The 15,923-nt window shown below is 38.4% G+C and overlaps 3 protein-coding genes across 5 annotated transcripts; 1 reads left to right on the plus strand and 2 right to left on the minus strand.

Moving 5' to 3' along the window:
* Window positions 1-764: 764 nt before the first annotated feature.
* On the plus strand, window positions 765-12,487 carry LOC117235301 (myogenesis-regulating glycosidase). 3 transcript variants are annotated; one of them, XM_033497187.1, is made up of 11 exons: window positions 765-809; window positions 3,822-4,099; window positions 4,525-4,761; window positions 4,856-5,146; window positions 5,252-5,346; window positions 7,106-7,305; window positions 8,247-8,383; window positions 9,382-9,600; window positions 9,682-9,792; window positions 10,154-11,149; window positions 11,268-12,487. In XM_033497187.1, the coding sequence occupies exons 1-11, from the start codon at window positions 765-767 to the stop codon at window positions 12,172-12,174; spliced, it is 3,516 nt and encodes a 1,171-aa protein (XP_033353078.1). In that variant the 3' UTR covers window positions 12,175-12,487. The 3 variants fall into 3 exon arrangements, with proteins under 3 accessions (XP_033353078.1, XP_033353079.1, XP_033353080.1); XM_033497188.1 differs by lacking the exons at window positions 765-809; window positions 3,822-4,099; window positions 4,525-4,761; ... (1 more) ...; window positions 5,252-5,346; window positions 7,106-7,305 and adding an exon at window positions 7,996-8,118; XM_033497189.1 differs by lacking the exons at window positions 765-809; window positions 3,822-4,099; window positions 4,525-4,761; ... (1 more) ...; window positions 5,252-5,346; window positions 7,106-7,305 and adding an exon at window positions 8,133-8,152 and having other exon boundaries at window positions 11,268-12,485.
* On the minus strand, window positions 5,348-7,090 carry LOC117235308 (nucleoside diphosphate kinase homolog 5-like). The gene is made up of 5 exons (XM_033497201.1): window positions 6,494-7,090; window positions 6,029-6,421; window positions 5,801-5,939; window positions 5,636-5,724; window positions 5,348-5,548 (listed from the first exon to the last, which is right to left on the minus strand). The coding sequence occupies exons 1-5, from the start codon at window positions 6,731-6,733 to the stop codon at window positions 5,438-5,440; spliced, it is 972 nt and encodes a 323-aa protein (XP_033353092.1). The 5' UTR covers window positions 6,734-7,090; the 3' UTR covers window positions 5,348-5,437.
* On the minus strand, window positions 12,415-15,864 carry LOC117235311. Its single transcript, XM_033497205.1, has 6 exons — window positions 15,640-15,864; window positions 15,096-15,325; window positions 14,696-15,041; window positions 13,576-13,953; window positions 13,159-13,503; window positions 12,415-13,062 (listed from the first exon to the last, which is right to left on the minus strand). Exons 1-6 carry the CDS (start codon window positions 15,661-15,663, stop codon window positions 12,697-12,699), a joined length of 1,689 nt encoding a protein of 562 aa, XP_033353096.1. The 5' UTR covers window positions 15,664-15,864; the 3' UTR covers window positions 12,415-12,696.
* Window positions 15,865-15,923: the final 59 nt, after the last annotated feature.

Here is a 15,923-nt window from a genome sequence, read left to right on the forward strand (position 1 = left end):
AGATTCGTTTTCAAATAACGTTCTCAAGTTCCTCTCGCTTCGTTTCGAACAGCGCCGTGACAACGCTCGCGAGATCGATACGTTGCAAATCTTTGCCGAAGTTACGAACTTTCTTCGAAACTAATCGCTAATCACTATACAACAAGCTCTTTCCTCGATGCTCGAAATTTTCTTCTTCCACGAGCTTTCCCTTAAAAAGATACCTACGAACGCGATCTTCTTCTTCTCCTTCGATACCAGAGGCCGCGTAAAATTCGTCGCGAACATTTAAAAAGAGAAATTTTTATTTCGCGATTATGGGCCGCCTTGGTGATTGCGAACCGTCTTCTCGGGAAATATAAATTTCCTACCGAAGGATCGCGAACTGTACTAGTATCCGATCGGTAGCGGCGTAAACACGCTCGCTCACGCGCTCCGATTTGGTCACTCACGGGATTTATCGATATCAGTTGTCCGTGGGCGGAAAGAGGGACATATCTTGTATATATACAAGTATGCGGTATTCAATTTTTATGTATTAGTGAACGCTTGCAAATCGGTGAGCGTTTATACGCGCGCAAACGCGTTACCGATACATTGAACGCGGTCTCGGAAGATATCGCTAAGTGGTTGCCGATATAAGGAACGGAAGATCAGTCTAAAACCACCTGTCTTCGAAGGTGGAGGTTCTCTCATCTAATCGTCTCAACGTACGCGGTATAATTTAGGCTCGAAAGCTCGATAATCGTCTGCGATCAACCGGTTCGAACGTTCGATCCAGAATAATGGAGAGATTAAAGAGGAAACGAAAGAGAGCCGACAATCAAAAGGTGAGTGAACATCCTTCTTGTCTTTTTCCATTTACTTATTTTTTTTTTTTTCGACAGCGTAGTGCAACGTATTTCGAGCAACGTGATCGATAACAATTTTAATAGTTTTTCTAGTAGAACCGCGTCGTGCCTTTGAAGCGATAAGAATCGTGAAAGTTGCGCGTATGTTTTCTCAAAATTGCATTCTATGTTTCTTTTCTCGCGAATCCGGTACTTTCCGTTTTTTATTGGATTTTTCTTCGATCGTGTAAAGGGACGATCAACTTCAGAGAATCTTAAGACTTAAATCTTAAGCTCGGTGGTTGTTTTTGAATACTTTTCATTCTAATTATTCTCCTCGTTCTTTTTCAGTTGTATCTTGAAATTATACACAATATGTATAACGAATATATACAAGTACAGTAGTTTATTGAAAATTCATTGTGCGAACAGACCAAAGTGTTATGCAACTTTGACACTGCTCAACAATTGACGCATTGATTTACACCATTTCAAAGCTACGTTCGGTTTTGCCGACCCATTTAAAAATAACATTTGCAAAGATGAAACGATATAAAAGAATCGTACAAAGTAACAACCTTCTTACTGTAAGCGTTTTTAGCCGTTGACTTGCCATGATAAATAGTAATGATAAATAGTAATGTTCTTTAATTACAGAATGCTTCTATCGAGTAATGAAATCTATTTAAATTATCACTTATCGTAAATCATCTTTATTTAAGAATTCTATCGCTTCCTGTTAAATAGTCTTACTGACGTCATGCAAGTTATCTAGCATTTCTAATTAGCCCCTTTTCTTTAGAACTATAACATATGTCCGAATACGTGGAAGCATGACAAATTTATTTAAAAGTAACGCGAAAATATAAATATTTCAAACGATACTGCCACTCCATATTTATTACGATCTTATTTTATTTCAGTCTGCACGACAGTCTGATTCACGGATTTATCGACTACTGTTTGAATTTCTGTTACGTACTCAAATTAACTTGCAAACCCTGTATTTTCCGAAACACGTTATCTAATATCGTTGTACAACACATCGAATGATTCCAAAGAATTATAGATCGATAGAAACTAATTTGACAAACTATTTGTGAATTTGCTGCCAGTGATATTTGTCGACGAAGGACTCAACACAGCCTTTCTTAGTTATCTCAACAATTTTCCTTGGCCTTCAAAATCATCGCTTGCATAACAGAGTTGCATGATCGAATTAAACTTTGTCCGTAAAGTTCTTGTTACGTGAAAAATCTGATTTTGTTTTTTATAGGATATCGATACTTTGCATGTTACGTATCGGACTAAACACGACGTATAGAATATGCACGATAAGTATTGGCATATCGTGTAAATTATAATTAATTTTTCTAAGAAATGACCACGGAAAGGTACCAAAACTCATGGTAATCGGACTCGGAACGTTTCGAGGAAAGAATAAAACTTTGTGTTGCTACTGTTGTTGTATCGAGTTATAACTCGATCTTTCGTTCGAGGTCGAAAGTTATCTTACTGTTTCTGCAGTTGTTAACCTAATTTCATAGAAAACTCGCATCTCTGCGTGCAAACGAATCAACCGTGCGAATGAGATCATCGTCGTTAATTTTTGTTCCTTGTTTTCCTATATTCACGAAATCCTCGAGATTTGAATCGTAAACGAAACGCGAAACAATGACGGTCACTCGGAGCAACGTCGTCCCAAACGTCGCCACTCTTTTCGTGTAAATTTACAACGCTTTTGTAATGGTGATTCTGTCTGTTGAATTAAAATGTTTTTATTTCAAAAGAAGAAAACGGTAGTCGTTAAATCATGCAATTAACAGTCAATTACGTTATTCTAATATGACATCAGGGAAACACGAATTGTCTCGTAGAACGAGAAAAGAGCTTGATACATGTATCGTGGATCACGAGGAATCTGACTCATGCATTCAACGTATGTAGCTTTACGCTTTATCTTCAACAAGTAATACTTCCTTTTATTCTTATCAAATATTAGTGTATCAATAGCGAAGTAACAAACGAACATCTAAGAAAATTGTTCGTTCGCTAATTGCGGCGATTTAAACCGTACATGTAATCTTTGCACAGCTTTTTTGTAATTGTTTTATTGTCTAGTTTGTTTAAAACTCTGTCCGTTGCTCCGCCGAACGTAAACAAGATATGGTCCCCTTGATAATACCGACTACACCGCTCGATGTACACTTCGCAAATATATTTACAGTGTAGCGAATAAATGCAACACGCCAATCTCTCTGCTTTTATACTACTTAATTACCTAATATTTGCCCCTTTCAAATATCCTATTTAATCGGATCTTAATTCAACTTTCCATCTTGCATCCGATTCTTATCCTTGAACAAATCTGCCTACGATTTTGCCAAGATAGAGCAACTTTTATCTTTCGGAAGCTACAATTAAGCCTCTCAAAAAAAAAAAAAAAAAAAAAAAAAATCAACCGACGATTTAAAATTTGTCTGGTACATTAAAAATAAAAAAGAAAATAGCACGTGTGCGACATGCAAGCCATTATCAATTTCCATTATGTAATTCGAATGGTTCGTATACGTTGAACTGTCAGCTCGATGCCAGTTTCGATGATTAACGAAGTGTAAATACCATAATTTGATTTCTCTTTAACGAGCTCGTTCGAGTGCGATCATAAATATGTAACGAAAGAACCTTCGAGTTTTTAGTTTCACGAATTCGAAGCTCATCACATTTTACACTCGGATTTAAAGGCCAGAAATTTATCAATTTCTAATACTTGAGTAGCAACGACACGATAAATCTTTACGTTCCTCCCTTGCTCAACCGTGAAAGATGCCACGAAGGTTTCTTGTCACGACGCAACCGTCTGGAGATGATCCTCTTCTTTTCACTTTGGCTCAACTGACGGTACCACGACATAACTTTAATCAACTTTAACTAGCCAACTCCCGTGACGGTACTCTTCTGATTGCCCCTCTTCCCTCCGACATACTCTCCATCCTTATTCTCTTTGCGCAGAAAGTATTGCTCTCCATCGTCGATCCCTGGGACGTCAGTGTAGCCAGTGTCGATCCAGTCGGCTTGGCAGAACGACCAGGCGTTTCCCTGTCATTCTTATTGCCACAACAGAGCGGAAGTAAGCCAGAGGAATCTTTGTCCCCTGGTAGAATAGTCAGGATCCCGTCACCTTGGTACAAGCCAGCATATAGCAGCGTGGTGGAACATCTTCCCGCTGGCGGAGCTGTTGAAACCAGCTCCGGGGAACCCACCTGGGTGGATCCTTGGCACTCTTCCAGGTAAAACGATTGCCGTTCGTTTAACGCCAGGGATCGACGAACATCTCTTTTCGATTAAATTCAGATCGCCACCTTTAACTTAGAATAATCACGGAAACTATTAAATTTACCTTTTTTGGGGGAAAATTCGACGGCAATATCTGTAAAACGTTCTTTACGGTCTAGACCTAGTTTTTGAGGACAAAATATACGACATTCCTTATAACGCGGATTTAGATTTTGAGAATAAGTCGTACGAAGCTCCCTGCCATCTGTCTAATTCTATAATTTATATTTTAGTAATATTTAAATCTAGCTTTCTGGAAATAAAGCATACGAAGCTCTCTATGAACTAGACCTAATTTTCGGGAACAGACGAAACGACCCTGTAAATTTTTCACGCGCTGGTAACGATATAATAACCTTATCTTGCATATACTTCGAAGGTCACCAAGTGGAGGAAAATACTATCCAGCGAAAACACCAGAAAAACCGGCGAGAAAGAAGGTGTCGAACGAAAGGAAGAGTTCGAGAAGAAACGGTAACCTCCGGGACGATCTGGAAATTCCAGACGACAATGGATTAATCGGCGCGACACCGGAAATCACGTGCAATGATTTCGATGACGAGCAGAGTGGTGGAACAGCAGCAAGAGTGCGTTTCGTGAACGAAGAACGCCCTAGGTAGAACGCAATTTCGATTTCACTCACGTTGTTCGGTCGAATAACACGTCGATCGAAAAGTCGTCAGAATTACGGATTAATTTTTTGGATGTAGGAGTTCCACTTGGGGATCACGATTGGACGAAATAAATCGTGCCCATAAAGTGAATAATTTGTACTCGTCGAATACGATTCATTTACCGACTGTGAGTCACACTGGGAATTGTGATTCTACGCGTGAACGAGGAGAACGTTTACGAGGTAGAACGAAGGATTCTGCGGTGAATGTTGATGGGAACGTCGAAAAGAAACAGTGCACGTTAACCAAAGAAAACGAAACGCTCGGCCACGGAATTTTTGAGGACGAACAGCTTGTGAATGTTGTGCAAAATTTAGTAATTTCGAGGTACCGATATCGATAGAACGACTATTATTAGTATTAATAAAAAGAAATGACGGTAGAGTTGTAACATGTCGTTATGGTTTATTAACGCGATGATACTTTCTCAAGGTACAGTCCCATTTTAAGCGGAACGCAAAGAAGAGCAATAAACAAAAGAACGCCATGTCAACGTCACGAACCTCAGAAGGAGAAAATCACAGTAGGTGAGATAAAACGTAGTTTATTAATATCAGGAAAATAGAATTTACGAAAAACGGCAAAGTCTTCGGAAGTATAAAATATAAATCTCGATATTCACGATGGAATCATGGCAAGATCTTGCGGCAATTTCGGTTTATTCGGATTGTTCATAATCAACCAATTGGCAAGCCACAGGACAGGATCTGCAGGTTTTAATTTGCAACACTGTGTAAAGGAATTTGAACAAATTATCAATTTCCGGTCTAATCGTTGAGATTTGACAAAAGGTATTCTAGAAGTTGTTTTTCTTACTGTTGATAGTGCTTCTACGAGTACAGGGTTAAGTACTTCCCACAAGTAATCCACTGCTATTTGATTCTTCAGCAGAGGCTCGACTATGACTGAAACAAACAAACGAAATGATCTATGATTAAAAAAAAAAAAAGAGAAAAGGACACGTAACTACAGAATCTATACAATCAGGAAAGAAGAAATGAATTTCTTTCTCAGCCTCTTGTCGAGTGTTACTTCCGTGAACAGCATTTTTAAAATCCTCGCCTCTTCTACCATATCTCGCTCTTATACTATCAGGATAATACAAACGAGCTTCCGTGACCTGAAATAATTGAATGTAATTTATAATTAAATGTAATTGGAGTATTAAACGAGATATTCTCGAGATGGTCGAACCTATTTATAAATTACTTTCGTCGGACCCATGAGCAATCGCCACTCATGAACGGCGCATTTTTTCGCCAAGACGTGAACGATTATAGGTTCTGATGCCATATAGGCAACAAGATATGCAAAATTTAGCTGTCCATATTTATCCGAGTAAAACTCGGACACCTGTTCTGGCGTGAGCTGCAGCCATCGTGTTTGATAAATCTCGAAGCCTTCCTCGAATATTCGTTGCTCGATTTGTTTTCTATAGATTATTGCTTCTGGTTTTATAATTGCCAACGTGCACTCGATGTCTGGCCTTTCTTCGACTTCCTCTTCCTCGACGCAGGGTTCGTAACTGAATATCGGTGGATGCCATGGTTCTTCTTCGGCTTCTCCGAGACACTCGCATTCCCCAAAATCGACGAACTTGTACTACATGATGTGAAAAATAATGTAGCTGACGAAACGTTTTGTTCGATTATGAAAACTTGAGAATAAAATTACCACTTTGGAATCAGTGCTAAAACTATTTGAGCTCGACTGGGATCCGTAGATAGTACATTTATGATCCGATTGCGAAGAATCCACAGTACTCCAGATATCTTTATCCGAAATTGTGTCACAGCTCGGTGGTTCGGTTATGTCTTTCGTTGAACGGTACGATTTTGCACATTTTTTGAAAAGCGTCACTGTCTCCGGAACCTTTCTGCTACCATCCTCTTTATCCGCAGGACAATCGCACATTTTTTTGGTATTTAAGATTGTCAACCGTTCTCTTATAATTTTCTTCGTCGATTGTGTTCATTTGGTAGGATAGAAAACGTACTCTATCGAGGTTAGAGTTGTTGACATTTAGGCAACAATATCGAAAACAAAGTAACGTTGGTAACACTGTCGATCGAGTATCGATGATTGTGGTAAAATATAGTTTTTAATTTGAAATTCGGAAGAAATAATGACTTCTTTAAATAAGTAAATATTTTATTCGTAATATTTCTCTCTTATAGCGTTGAAATCATACTCAATTATACTCGCAAATAAAACTTACGATTCTAAAATATTTCTATTTCTCAGAGACATACAACATAACAAGGAGAAAATAATTATGGTTTCCAGATACATCGAAGGTGGCGGGACATAACGAAAACGCGCCTGCCACATCCACAGACAAAATTACGGAAACTATAAAAGTTCCAAATGACAAGAGTACTGAAACGAGCGATCCTACGATACTAGCTAATCGAATTCGTAAAACGAGTATTTCGATGCCGAGTAATCTGGATGAAATGGAGGATCTACGAATCGATAGGCAAAAGGTAAGTTCGAAGAATATGATGTTCGCGGAGAAGTTGAATAGAAGACGATACTTGTTTCTCAGGGATTCAATAATATTTGCTTAAACACATACACAGTCTCTTCCTAATATTCGCAAATCAAACATTGTCTTAAGCTTGACTATGAATAATCAATGACAGTGCGAGCCCAGCAAAGGTATTAACAGCAGCGTTAGCTGTCGTCATTCTGTCATAATTATCCGTATATATGTTTATTAAATGTACTGAAGGAATTTGAAGCTGGAAACTGGTTTCTTCCAGTGAAGAATAATTCATTTGGACTATATCTGCATTATTCACAATAAACCTTTAATACGTATGGTAGTGTGTGTTTGTTATTCGCATAAAAGATCAAGACAGTATTCTCTATGTATGTGAAGGATGTCAAGGATTATAAATGCAGTTCTATTCCATATCTCACTATTCTCTGAAAAGAGCATTATCTGAGAATGTAAAGCTGGATGTGATAAAGGTTTGTTCTTTATTCCGCAGCCTGATACCTGCTACAAATATCGCATAGTGGGAATTGGCATAAAAATTGTTTTTGAATTACATATCATTTTTCCAATTCCGAAAGTTTTCGCTTCGGTTTCTGAGTCGGTTGCGATTTGTCGATGAAAAAGTATGATTTCTCGGTGATTACGTAATGTTTACCATCGTCAACCTATGCATTCACCGTGCTGTGCTATGCCGTTCTACGTTTCCGTGAGAGTAGTTCTCGAGTGTCGTTCGAAGCAGCAGGTCTCATTTTCCATCGTTGTTCATCGTGACTTGACATTTCGAGAGTTTAAACGAGTAAGGTCACGGAAGAAACGATAAAACAGGAAACGTGACAACGATTTCAATTTTCTCTTCTTATTACTTGTCCTCAAATTGATTTTCTCGGGATTGTTCGATGTTCACGAGTGATCAAACTTTCGCAGGGAACCGCCTCGAAGTTCACGAGATCGGAGAGCGACGACAGCAGCAGCGTGACGTTCAGCAACAGCGGTTCGACGCCCAATGGAAGTCCGCTCGGTTCTGAGACCGAGGAAGAAGCGAATGACGAAGAGTTGGCCAAGTAAGTTTTTTTATTCGGCTGATAAATATCCCGCGAGTCTTTTAAATACGATCACACGTTAATAAATCGTCCCCTTTGAACGTAAAAAAATGACAAGGCTAATAAAATATTGTAATTATCCATACGACATAGTAAGCGAATCCAATTTTGCGGTACGAGATTTTACAAATTTTTATACGCGTTTTTATACAAAAATATACACGCTCGCAGACGAATATAAATATTTATTTCGTAGAAAAAAGTTCAGCGTATAAATACAAAACAATAATTAATCATATAGTAAAGTAATCATAAAACGATATCATATCTTAAACACTGTCAATCCGAACTGCCTTTAAAAAGGAGAGAGGAACACTCCTGAAACTTTTGTTCGTTAATATTCGTCACATCACATGTAAATCCTTTGTCTAACTAGTTAAAACCAGTATTCGTGTCTTCGTAGAATTATGTGCGCTCAGTGCGAGGATCATCTTCGGATTCGACCTTCTTTATATCGCTTCAGGGTTATCGCACTAAGAGTACGATCGAGACTCTCCCAATCGTCGTACCAGACTGCCAGTCAGTCGGTATTTGACCATTAACAGCCTTTAACACCAAGAGATTTCCGCGTACTTTGTGTTACGTGTACGCTGTTGCGTATCTTCGTGTAATTTACGATGCACTTGGTGAGATTAACGCAGTGTTTGCCCTCGAGACTTTAAGGCTTACCGCGCGCTCGCTTTGTTTCTAGCAGTCACTTTGCACGCGAAATCGAATAAGCTACAGTTTTAGTTTCCATCGCTTATTAATTCGGCGATAAATTCCATGAGAGTCAAACGTCGATAATAATCGTTCTCACGAAATTTCGAACAGAAAATGATGCCAAGATACGACGTTGGCAGTGCGGTGTCTCTGCAAAGGTATTGTAAAAGAAGAAACGAGAATAAAGCTTACTGCCTCTTTTTAGATATTTCACTTGAAAAAAGAAAATTTACATATTTTCTTTCGTAATTGTTTAGAGTACCGTTGCAAGCTCCACCTCGAAGGAAAGGCAGAACCATGTCTCCAATGATAAATAAGAAATTAGGAAACGATCCGATGGAACTATCTGGAGGGCAGAGCGCCAACTCCACGATAACGAGCGTTAACAGCATTAGCAGTTTGCTCAAGGAAAAACTTCAGCTGTCGATTCCTCAAGCTCTACGCAGTAGCAAGAAGAGGCAGAACGCCGATTATCGGTAAACAAGTTCGAGAAACGTGACTACCTATAGTAATTTCCGACTTAGAGTCTAAACGTTTGTTTCGATGATTGTTCTTAGACTTCGAGCTTTCGTCGGTATTTTGTTCCTCTGTGTCGTCTTCCTGGTAGGATTTGCGCATTTTTATTATACGCAGCACGTCCTTCAACGGGCCTATTTCGACAAATTTAGGTAAGCAAGAAGATGTAATAATCTTATTACCAGACTGCGGATATTTATGCCAATTTATGTCTTTGCGATGATAAGTAAAGAAGCAGAAGCAGAGATTTATTTAAATATCACAACGAGTTCTACGCTTCGAATATTTTCTATAGTTTTGTATATTCTCTACACCGTCTTTCTATGGTGCTTTTTGTATATTTTTGTTCTCTATTGCGTAACTTCGTACTCTGTCACACATAAAACTTATGGACATTGGAGAATAAAATTATCATTTTGATGAATTTTTAGAATAGAAGTTTCCGACAATGTAAATTGTGCTACAGTATCTGAAAGCCTCGATAAATAAATGTTTTAAATCTGTCATTTTTAGTTTCAATAAGAACAAACGAGTGATGCGCGTATACAGCAGTACCGGAACGGAAGTGATCGCAGCGAGACTCGGCGAGGGTATACCTGCAGAGACCGGAGTATTTCCTTGTCTATCTCATCACCAGAAGCAAGACTCTGTTTGCATGGAGTGGCTTCAACAAGCACGTCTATATCTCGCTCACACAAAACACACGGACATGCACTGTTACCACGTTACTTGGCAAAGTTTAAATCCTCACTACAACCCCAAAGATTGCTTCGATTGGTCGCAAAAGAGAGGCCATTGGTACGGTGGTGGCCAAGTGCAGAATATGCCTTATCCTCTCGAACGTGGACGACTTGATTTAAGTCCTTTTATTACCGGTGACATTACCAAACATCCTTTTGGAAATGTACTCAAGAGATATTTTTTAAACTCGAAAGGCGCTACTGTACTGGTTGATCCAGAAACTCCACTTTACGTGTCGATTAACGCAAACAAAAGCAACAACTTCTGTATGCAAGCGAAATATGATGCTTTCGCGTATATTAATCATCTGACACCGTTGCCTCAGTTAAACTACACGATCTGTGCTACCGATAATATGAAGAATTTGCATTCTTCCATGGCTGAGAAGTCTTTGTGGGACGGTTTAAAACCGGATGAGTTGAACGCGGTTCATTCGCTGCTGTCTGAACCAGTCTGGCAAATTTCACCTACCAGTGAAGCAGCGGTTTACAATTACACGGATAACGTGATAGCTTTGGGCTTCTTGAGACAGGGACACGTTTTGCTGAGCGAGGAGTGGCAGCCTAGTCCAGGTGACTTCGTGTTGGATGAGGAACGATTCCCGTCGATGGAAGAAACGATTAATATTATTCACCGTCGAGGATTTAGGATCGTGTTCAGTATACAGCCGTTTATATCTACAGAATCTATCAATTTTAGAGACGCCGTGGCCAACCGATTATTGATCTCTGAGAGAGGAAGTGATCCGAGAATACCCGCTTTGGCTAGGTAAAAATAGAATAGTCGACAAAAAGTAGTCCAACGGATTATATATTCCCATATGTATAATCATATATATATAAGACAGTAAATAAGATTAAATAAAGATACGAAATTCTGTTCACAGGTACAAGCAGAGTAACAGCGTGGGCGTCCTAGATATCACGAACAATAAAACTCTACCTTGGCTGCAGTCCAAGCTTGAAAGATTGATCATGAAGTACCACGTGGACTCGTTCTACCTTGACTTAGGCACAGCGCAAGACATGCCTCACTATTACAAATGCGAGCAGCCACTGACAAATCCGGATCATTACAAAACGATATTCACAAAATCGATATTGGGATCCGTGCCAGTGATGGGTGTGTCAGGCGCGATCTCTAGGCCACGACCGCCAGTATTCGTTTCCCTTCCGCCATTCTCTTCCTCGTGGAAGGCCATCAAGACTGTTATACCAACAGTTTTGACCTATGGAATGATTGGTTATCCATTCATTATGCCGGGTGCTGTTGGAGGAGACGTGGCTCTCCCCATGTCTGACAATAATCCTGATAATGACTTTGAAGTGAATTTACCGGACAAAGAATTGTACATCAGATGGTTACAACTGTCTACGTTTTTACCAGTGATACGCTTCACTCATTTACCAAGCAAATACTCGGACGAATCTGTGTTAGAAATAGCCAAGACGTTGACGACCTTAAGACAAAAGACAGTGACACCGTTGTTAAAGAAATACGCTAAGGAAATACTCGACACTGGTCTGCCAATAATTCGACCCTTGTGGATGTTAGATCCTGCGGATCCGGCCTGTCACGTTGTCGTTGATGAATTTTCTGTGGGAGAGGAACTTATAGTAGCGCCCGTACTTTATTCCGGTAGCAGACAGAGAGAAGTTTATCTGCCTGCAGGAGTGTGGAAGGATGGAATCGATGGTAGTCTTAGGAAAGGATCTAGATGGATCCACAATTACAGAGTCGCTGAGGATAAGGTTGCTTACTTTGTGAAAATGCCGGATAATACAAGATTTTAAATTGAATATCACTGTATACGGTACTTTTGTATACGGAGAACTTTTGCAAGTTTCTGTATACGAGAAGGATTAGTGAGTTTGGAGATTTTAAGGGACTATAAAAAAAAGATGAAAAAACCGAGGGAAGGAAGAAGAAAGTAGTGGCCAAAAAGACATCGACGCGATTCCTTTGTGGATCGCTTTATTTTATGGATTTACTATAGAAAATGGCTGATAAGAATTTGAAGAAGAAGAAGAGTGTTAAGTTTGTAACGTTCCAACGCTCTAAAAGTATTTATTTCTTTATATATCGAAATATATTTATTTTATTTTATTCGTCTGCGTTTTATTAATAAAATCTTATGTTCTTTTAAACTCGAATAATTCGGTAAAAAAATAGACGATACGCAGTACTAGTAGTAAACTAAAAATCTATTTCTTTCGTTGCGTTATATCTAATGCTGAATAGAAATGCATCTCTTCGATAATAGAGAGCTATTTAATCGTGAAAATTTGACGCCATTAAATCGACCCTTGAAATCTTCACGATATCGTACCCAAATTCTGTTTCTCTTCGTGTTGTTGTTGCTGTTGCTGTTGCGCTTGCTGTTGCTGTCGTTCCTCCACCCTCTGTTCGATCGCACCCGAAAGAGATTGAAACGAGGGTAACGACTGCCTCGGTGAATACTCGTCTAGAAACTTTTGAAGATCACACAGCTTTTTAAACTCGTCCTGAATGTGTTGCATGTGTTTCCACCGAAGGGTTTTCAAGTGTTTTATGTATTCAGTCGATGTTTCGTGATGGCTCGACAGATCCTTTGCAAATATCTCGCAACAGTCATCGCGCAACGCACGTATTATTTCTATGGAGAATCCTTGTTCCGCTAATTCTCGATTCGATTCTATGTTCTGAAACGCGATGAAAAGTATGTTCAGATGCATTGAAGAAGAGAAAAATAATGGGCAAATTTTGGCTTATCGAATCATTTGAAATCGAATGAAAACCTTTTGCTGACCCGGCGAGATGGCGAATTTCTTGCTAAGAACCCGATCGATTAGATCAACGATGTAACTTTTAGTCGCACGAAGATCAAGATCGAGATCGAGATCTCCACCTGCGTAAATATTCTTCCTAGAAGGAGATTCTTCGTCTTCCTCTTTAACTAATTCGGAACACGAGCTTTCGTCTCTGGTTTCTTCAGAGTTACTGATCGATTCTTTGCCAGGGCTGCGAGGAGAATTCTGTTGAACAACGGATCGCTGGCACGGTTTACAAATCTCGGCTCCTTTTGACAAATCTGCCTCTTTCGAATAACCGTTTGCGTCGATTGTCAGAATTTTATGCTTGGACTGAAAGGTGAAAAAATAGCTTCGATAGAATGTTCATACCTGAGAACAAAAGAACGGTGATTAAAGACTCACCACATCTTCGACGTTTTTATTTTTCGACGAAGTCTGCGAACTGCTGCCTTTTAGGATAGAAAGTTTATTCGGTTGCACGCTAGATCTGTTGTTCCCCTGTTGGTTCCGATCCTCAGCCAAACCGTCCTCCTCTACTTTATTTTCATTCTCGTGCTTGGATAAATTGAATCTCAATCTACCCTTAGTGTATAACCAGCCGTCGTCCTTATGTCCTCCTAAATCGTATTTTTCATCCGCGTTTATCCTGTTTATTTTATCAACGTGGTGTCTCTCTTTTGTTCGTGATTCTGACTTCAAAATGCGCTCCTTCTTGTGTCGCATATACTGTTCCATCGCCTCGCTGTCCACGTCCACGGTCTTCATAATTCCTGCCATTGCCTATTTCGAAAACATGTTGATCTTCTAGAAATTTGGACATGTTCAGTTATACTACTTAGACTGCGGATGTATTTACATAAAGTCCTAGTCCCATAAATGCAATTAAAGAAACGGCAAGGCAATAGCAATTACGCAGCGACTAAATTTTATAACAAGTACCTTACTTGTTACTTACTATTTTATATTACAATATTTTATACATATAATATTATAATATATATTAATATATAATATTATAATATATTATTATAATAATATTATTATAATAATATAATATACAAATAATAATATAATATAATATAATATTATATATTATATTATATATTAATATAATATTATAATATTATATTTTATAATATATAAAATATTGCAAGTAAGGTACTTGTTATAAAATTTAGTCGCTGCGTAATTGCTATTGCCTTGCCGTTTCTTTAATATATTATAATAATATTATAATAATATTAAAATAATATTATAATAATATATATAATATTATGTAATATTATAATATATTATATTATAATATTATAATATATATTATATTATAATAATTATAATATATTATTATAATAATATTATAATAATATATATAATAATATTATAATAATATATATAATATTATAACATATAATATTATAATACATATTATAATACATATAATATTTTATACATCACAACCGTAATATGCAAATTGAACATAAGTGCATAAAGAGCCGCAGCCTCCAATAAGAAGTATCTTTACCTGATCACCGTTCTTCGTACAGTAGCTCTCTTTCTTATAGCTGTTTTTCATGGACCGTGGATATTCGCAATAAAAACTCTCGTGATCGTTGCCACCGGAATGTAACGTGTTCTTCATAATTGAAAGCATTTGTTCCTGCTCGTTCCTACATTGACGTCGATGATTGCTCGGTTGCCTTTTCCGCGAATGATAATGAGCATACGCCGCGTTGCTGCAAGGCGACGGTGCGTATAATCTCGGCGACATCGAGTTGCTCTGAGATCTCTGATGCTTGAACGTTTGACTCGTCGGAGTCGTCAACAAGTGTTCGTACTCGTTCAAAACCGCATCCATGTTTTTCGAACAGCTAGCAAAAGCAATCGTTCTAATCTTGTAAGGTACAACGGCGAATTAAACGTACTTTGTTCTTCCGATCGAATATTTCACTGTTTCGGGCGGACAGTGACAAGAAGGACAGTGTTGCAGCTGATCTTTCGTTCTTCTACGCCTCCTTCCAAATTCCGATGGCCCGACCTCAGTCCATGGCTGGTTACATTTTAAACAACACTTGTGTTTCAAATCGTGATGCGATTCACCCTGTTTTCGTCGAACGTCGTGGTATTTCTGCACCGGGTAGCATTCCTCAGTCTCCTAAGGAGGCGTCATTGAATTAATTATTCTTAATTATTAATTAAGACCGTGTTCTCGTTTAACGACGATCCATACGTACATCGAGAAATCAACATAAACAACAGGATGAAACATTTCGAAATTAACGATTTGAATTTTTTAAACGGATGAAATAAAAGCTTTATTGAAGTAGGAGCGGACCATTTCTTCGATCGTATCGTTTACATACATTCAAATTACAATGCAATAAATATCGTATCGTGATATTGGGATAGCATATATGGATGAAATGGCAACAGTTGCATTTAAGGGTTAATTAACGAGTAAAACCTAACCGTTTCTGTATCTGGTCGTTCCATAATCTTGCTGACGTCAGAATCTCCCGTGGAATTCGCATCTGCCCGCGTCCCGGACAACCCGGATTCCCATAAGATCAAGTTCACCTTCGTTCATAATAAGATCTGCTGTTCTGTTTAATGTTGTTCTTCCATCGAAGAAAATTGACGAAAGAAAGAAAGGGAAGAAATACAGAGAAGGTAAAGTTCGTGTTCTGATATAAAAAGAAAAGAACGTGTGTTGTAAAAAAAAAAAAAGAATTGACTCGCACTGTTATCTCTGG

The sequence above is a fragment of the Bombus vosnesenskii genome, unplaced genomic scaffold (assembly GCF_011952255.1).
Source record: "Bombus vosnesenskii isolate JDL3184/JDL3185 unplaced genomic scaffold, Bvos_JDL3184-5_v1.1 scf7180000013315, whole genome shotgun sequence".
NCBI lineage: Eukaryota > Metazoa > Arthropoda > Insecta > Hymenoptera > Apidae > Bombus > Bombus vosnesenskii.

Excerpts from the sequence above, each read along its gene's own strand:
- LOC117235301 (XM_033497187.1), top strand. The coding sequence starts at position 765 with ATGGAGAGATTAAAGAGGAAACGAAAGAGAGCCGACAATCAAAAG. Across the intron at positions 4,100-4,524 it reads GATCCTTGGCACTCTTCCAG|GTCACCAAGTGGAGGAAAAT; the intron begins GTAAAACGATTG and ends TATACTTCGAAG. Across the intron at positions 9,793-10,153 it reads GCCTATTTCGACAAATTTAG|TTTCAATAAGAACAAACGAG; the intron begins GTAAGCAAGAAG and ends TGTCATTTTTAG.
- LOC117235308 (XM_033497201.1), bottom strand. The coding sequence starts at position 6,733 with ATGTGCGATTGTCCTGCGGATAAAGAGGATGGTAGCAGAAAGGTTCCG. Across the intron at positions 6,422-6,493 it reads TTAGCACTGATTCCAAAGTG|TACAAGTTCGTCGATTTTGG; the intron begins GTAATTTTATTC and ends CACATCATGTAG. Across the intron at positions 5,549-5,635 it reads TCGTAGAAGCACTATCAACA|TGTTGCAAATTAAAACCTGC; the intron begins GTAAGAAAAACA and ends TCCTTTACACAG.
- LOC117235311 (XM_033497205.1), bottom strand. The coding sequence starts at position 15,663 with ATGGAACGACCAGATACAGAAACG. Across the intron at positions 13,954-14,695 it reads GTACGAAGAACGGTGATCAG|GCAATGGCAGGAATTATGAA; the intron begins GTAAAGATACTT and ends TTTTCGAAATAG. Across the intron at positions 13,504-13,575 it reads ATAAAAACGTCGAAGATGTG|TCCAAGCATAAAATTCTGAC; the intron begins GTGAGTCTTTAA and ends TTCACCTTTCAG.